This window comes from the organism of the source record quoted next, unplaced genomic scaffold (assembly GCF_019419815.1).
Source record: "Pyrus x bretschneideri cultivar Hongxiangsu unplaced genomic scaffold, Pyrus_bretschneideri_v1 Contig13, whole genome shotgun sequence".
NCBI classification, from domain to species: domain Eukaryota; kingdom Viridiplantae; phylum Streptophyta; class Magnoliopsida; order Rosales; family Rosaceae; genus Pyrus; species Pyrus x bretschneideri.
This window is the reverse complement of record NW_025999424.1, coordinates 1-5,133: the sequence shown is the minus strand read 5'-3', so window position 1 is coordinate 5,133 and position 5,133 is coordinate 1. Positions and strand designations below refer to the sequence as shown.

Sequence of the window (5,133 nt, the reverse complement as noted above, 5' to 3'; positions counted from 1 at the left end):
TTTATACAAGTAATTGTGTGCAATTTCTGTTGGAGTGCCATCTTGAAATTGAGTAAGACTTCTTATGATTATTAATTGTAATTTCACTCAAGGTGAATGCCACCACGTCTTAAAGATTCTCGAATTTTTCAAAATGTTTCACAAAACTTAAGAAGTCTTGCATATTTAGATTGATCTGAGTATCACAGACAAATCATATGTTAGATATGGTTGCTAATGGCGATGACTAAACCTTAATGCCTTTACCCTTGTTTTTCTAAACCCATGTGTTATTTTTACCTTGTGTGATTCCTATTTTTGCCAATTTAGTTAATTTTACTTTCTTGCATTTATTTTATTTGAATTCGTGATCTCAATTTTTCATATTTTGTTTTGAATGTTTAACTAAGTCTTAGTTTTAATTATAAGTTACTCATATCAATTTTTCTAAAGAATAAGCTGTTTATACTATGATTACTTTGTTTTTATTTTCATATTTTCTAATTATTTACTTTTACTAGTGAACATCATTGAACAATGAACCGTATAAATCCTCTGACGTGGACTGCACGTGGGTAGGTATGTAAGGTGAGGGGCGACTCCTCCCGCCACGGCGTGAAATCCTGGATATGGCAGGTGCAGTCTGTCTGTCTGCAGTAGTGATCGACATTGGAAGGGAACAGCTTCTTCAGAGTAAAATATTCAGTGGAGAGTGGAGAGAGAAAAGGATATTCTATTCTATGTCACCGCCTGCCAGCTTTGAAACGTTTGTTTATGATCCATCAATTAATATTATTTTATTTTTTTAACGGGTGAAAAGTCACAACGCAATGAAATCAGCCAGCTTAACTTTATACGAACGAACGAACGAACGAACGCAGAAGCAAGACCAAGAGGAGAGAGAAAGGAAACTAGACTAATTTTAATATTAAAAATACCTGTACCTGGAGAGGAGGAGGAGGAGGAGGGAGGAGGGAGGAGGGAGGAGGAGGAGGGGTTGTTATAATAATCTTCATAATCTTATCCTTGCTGAGGGTCAGGGTTTTGCACATCATCAGATTCATCATCACACTCCTCCGTTAGCCATCTATTCCTTTCCGCTCTCCACGGAAGAAGAAAGTCAATTCCAGACTCCAATTCCAATTCGCTGAGTCGTCTTCTTCTCCTTTGACGAAGAGGAGGAAAAAGGAGGACTTCTTTATGGGCGTCGCTCAGATTTAAATCCTGCGGTTGGGACATGGAATCATCAACGCCTGATCATGCCGATCATCATGCTGCTAACAACAACAACAAGAAGCCTCGTAATAATCCAAATTTGATTACGACAAGCGATCACCTGCGGCATGTGGAGTCGATGGCCACAATGCCTTCCGGCGCCGGAAACATTTCCCACCTGAACGCTGTCATTCTCGGAGAATCTCTCGCTTCTGAAGAGAACGATCTCGTCTTTCCCAGCGACCACTTCTCCCGTCAGGCCCACGTCTCCTCTCCCCAACAGGTACGGTACCTTGGCTATCTTCCTTCCATTTATTAATTCTTCTCTCAGTTCTCTGCGCTTTGCACTTCCACTTCCAACAACATCATCTAACCTCTTAATCCTATCTTATTACCCTCTTCCTCCCCCTTCAGTATCTGGAGATGTACAAACGGTCCATCGAGGATCCCGCCGGATTTTGGTCCGACATCGCTGCCACCTTCTTTTGGAAACAGAAATGGGGCCAACCTGTGTACTCGGAGAATCTTGATGTCAGGAAAGGCGATATCCGAATTGAGGTCTTTCTTTTGATTCCTTTTTTCTGATTCGATTCGATTTGCTTGCCTTGCCTTTTTTCGAGTTTAGAAAGTTTTGATTTGAGCAGTGGTTCAAGGGCGGTATCACCAACATTTGCTACAATTGCCTTGACACAAATGTTGAAGCTGGACTTGGTGACAAAATTGCCTTCTACTGGGAAGGCAGTGAGCTTGGTGTTGATGCCACATTAACTTACACCCAGCTTCTCAAGAACGTTTGCCAGGTCGGTCCGTCTATCAATCTGCCTGGGAATCCGAGTTGCTTCATAAAAATAATAAGTAAAGTATCTTAACTTTTCTTACCTCTACCATTCATTCACAGCTTGCGAACTATTTGAAAGATGTTGGAGTTAAAAAGGGTGATACTGTTGTGGTTTACCTGCCCATGTTAATGGAACTTCCAATTACAATGCTTGCTTGTGCTCGCATTGGTGCCGTTCACTCGGTATTGCACCATCTTTCTCTTTGCTTTCCAGCATCCTCCAATGATATTTTTTTTCATAATTATTTGCCTTTTACAATCTTTCAGGTTGTCTTTGCCGGATTTTCTGCAGAATCTCTTGCTCAAAGGATTGTAGATTGCAAACCGAAAGTTGTAATCACTTGCAATGCTGTTAAAAGAGGTTCTAAGGTTATCCACCTCAAAGATATAGTTGATGCTGCCCTTATAGAATCATCCCAAAGTGGGGTTTCTGTAGGTATGGAAATTAGCAAATTGATATGTGATCTATGGAATGACCTATTTGTGTGTGTGGGTATGGCGAGGCAGTGCACAGTTTTTATGTAAAAGTTCTCTGTATCATGACATATGGTGCCCTGTTTGAGCAGATGTATGCTTAACTTATGAAAATCAATCGGCTATGAAGAGGGAAAGTACTAAATGGCTTGAAGGAAGGGATGTATGGTGGCAGGTTAGCACTTGTACTAACACCTCTTGATATAGACTTCCATGAGGAAAGAATTCTTTTGTTTGTAACATGCATGCTGCATTGTGTGCTCTTCCTATATTATTGTTTCATCATATGCTTATAATTGACCTGAATGTTTGTCGTACGGACGGTTGTGACTGATGAGTGATGACCCATGATTATCTCCCAGGATGTCATACCTAAATATCCAACTACTTGTGCAGTGGAGTGGGTTGATGCAGAAGATCCACTTTTTCTGCTCTATACCAGTGGGAGCACTGGTAAACCGAAGGTAATATATGTTCCATACTTCAAATAATTTTTTTCTTCTCCTTGTGTATTTCTCTAATAATAAGCTCTTATAGGGAGTTCTCCACACAACTGGAGGATATATGGTGTACGCTGCCACAACATTTAAGTACGCATTTGATTACAACTCATCTGACATCTACTGGTATCCTTCAAAACCCTAAGCTTATCATTAACGTTATTTTGATTTTCCTCATGTGAAAGAAACTTGCTTTGTTCTGATGTTTTTTGTTGCTGAACATGGCTTTATCTTTAATTTAGGTGTACAGCTGACTGTGGTTGGATCACCGGGCACAGCTATGTCACTTATGGACCCCTGCTTAATGGAGCAACTGCTGTTTTATATGAAGGGGTAACTAATAGACAGATTAATGTATACATATTATCGTTTTACATGTAGCTGTAAGAGAGGAACCTAATATACATGTCTAAAGAAAAACATTCATGCACACATATGGATCAGCCGACATCTCTAGTCAGGCACTTGGAAGTTTTCGGAAAAAAAGAAAAAGAGTATACCAAGAAGAAGCTGGACGGCTAGGTCTAAAGATTCATTTTTTTTTTCTTTTAACTTTTTATTTTTGTACCAGTGTTGTACTCTCCTCTTAGCGGAAGGTCTTTAATTGGACATATACTATTGTTTAAAGGGTGGATAGGTTCTTATGGTAAAAAGGGTAACCCCTCTGGTGTAAACTAACCATTGGACTCAGAGTAACTTAATAATGCCTTTATTTCCTCAAGAAGGCAAAATAACAAACAGTAGTTGACTAGATATGAATATGACATCTAATTAAAATTTGTACGTGTTTACTTATGGTGAGAAGAATCACGTATCACTGTCTATGATCTATATAAAATTTTAAAATCTTTAAACATTATACTATAAATGAAATGAACTCTTCTAGTGCTAAATACATAATTATATTTAGAACACTGACTAGCTGTATCTGAATATGTGGATAGAGGATCTCATGTGTAAAGAGCGCTACAGTGAGGTTGATTATGGTGTATTTTTTGGTGCACATGCTTCCTCTAATTTTTGCTGAATTGGATTTCCTATGTTGACATTTCATGTGGCTGTTACTATCCATGTATATGTTGCAGGCTCCAAATTATCCTGATCCTGGACGCTGTTGGGATGTTGTTGATAAATACAAGGTGACCATATTTTATACTGCCCCCACATTAGTGCGGTCCCTTATGCGTGATAGTGACGAGGTAAGATATTAGCCATTCCGTTGTTATAAATGGATGTGATTATTTTAATGTGTTTGTTATTGATCCAAATGATTTTATAAGTTTATGATGGCTGTTAGCAGCTATGTACAAAAAATGCTTTTCTCTATTTTGTTTCTTGGTTAATCATTTCCCAAACCTTTTTTTTTTCCTTAAATCTAATGGATTTTTTCATTAACTGGACATGATTTTGTTGAAGTATAAAGCTTGTCTGTGTTTTTAGGCTATAATATCCTCTTGTCATTTGTCCCTGTTTAATTTTTGTTCTTTTGTTCCATCAAAGATGCTCCCTTGTCATACATATCTGGTTTTCTTGGGTGTCCCATCTCTCGATGTATCTTATTAAATTACCATCAAGAAATCAGTCCTCTTTATAATCTCCGTCATTTACTATCTGGATTGCAAGATTTGCCATTCTACATAGTGTTCTGTTTCTGTATCCATGGTGGTTTTGTTGTCTGGATAAGGCTAAGATTCCAGTACCCCTTACATAATGCCTTAAGTATTTATGGATGTGTGTGTTCTTTGAATTTTATTTATTTATGTATTATGCAGTATGTTACACGATACTCGCGAAAATCGTTACGGGTCCTTGGAAGTGTAGGCGAGCCTATTAACCCAAGTGCATGGAGGTTCTCATCTCTTTTGTTGTCTGATTCAAAAGCTTCACTTCACACCCAAAAAGAGTTATTAACCCAACGCTGTTTGGTACAGGTGGTTTTTCAATGTGGTTGGAGATTCAAAATGTCCTATTTCTGACACTTGGTGGCAAACTGAAACTGGTGGCTTCATGGTATTGTAGTACTGTTCTTATATAGTTTTTATCCCTTGCACCATTGACTGGTGTTAAGCAGAAATGTTAGTGGCACGGGAAAATTCCTCAAGATCTTACTTCGTTAAAGTTGTTGAA

At 38.4% G+C, this 5,133-nt stretch overlaps 1 protein-coding gene across 2 annotated transcripts; it reads left to right on the top strand.

Annotated features, from left to right (window-relative positions):
* The first annotated feature begins 1,150 nt into the window (after positions 1 to 1,150).
* Positions 1,151 to 5,109, top strand: LOC103966615 (acetyl-coenzyme A synthetase, chloroplastic/glyoxysomal). Of its 2 annotated transcripts, XM_048578771.1 has the most exons (12): positions 1,151 to 1,477; positions 1,609 to 1,752; positions 1,839 to 1,994; positions 2,093 to 2,215; positions 2,300 to 2,468; positions 2,599 to 2,681; positions 2,869 to 2,970; positions 3,044 to 3,132; positions 3,249 to 3,339; positions 4,092 to 4,205; positions 4,779 to 4,855; positions 4,938 to 5,109. In XM_048578771.1, the coding sequence occupies exons 1-12, from the start codon at positions 1,217 to 1,219 to the stop codon at positions 5,023 to 5,025; spliced, it is 1,497 nt and encodes a 498-aa protein (XP_048434728.1). In that variant the 5' UTR covers positions 1,151 to 1,216; the 3' UTR covers positions 5,026 to 5,109. The 2 variants fall into 2 exon arrangements, 1 of the variants encoding a protein (XP_048434728.1); XR_007256160.1 differs by lacking the exon at positions 4,938 to 5,109 and having other exon boundaries at positions 2,903 to 2,970; positions 4,779 to 4,860.
* The last annotated feature ends 24 nt before the right edge of the window (positions 5,110 to 5,133 follow it).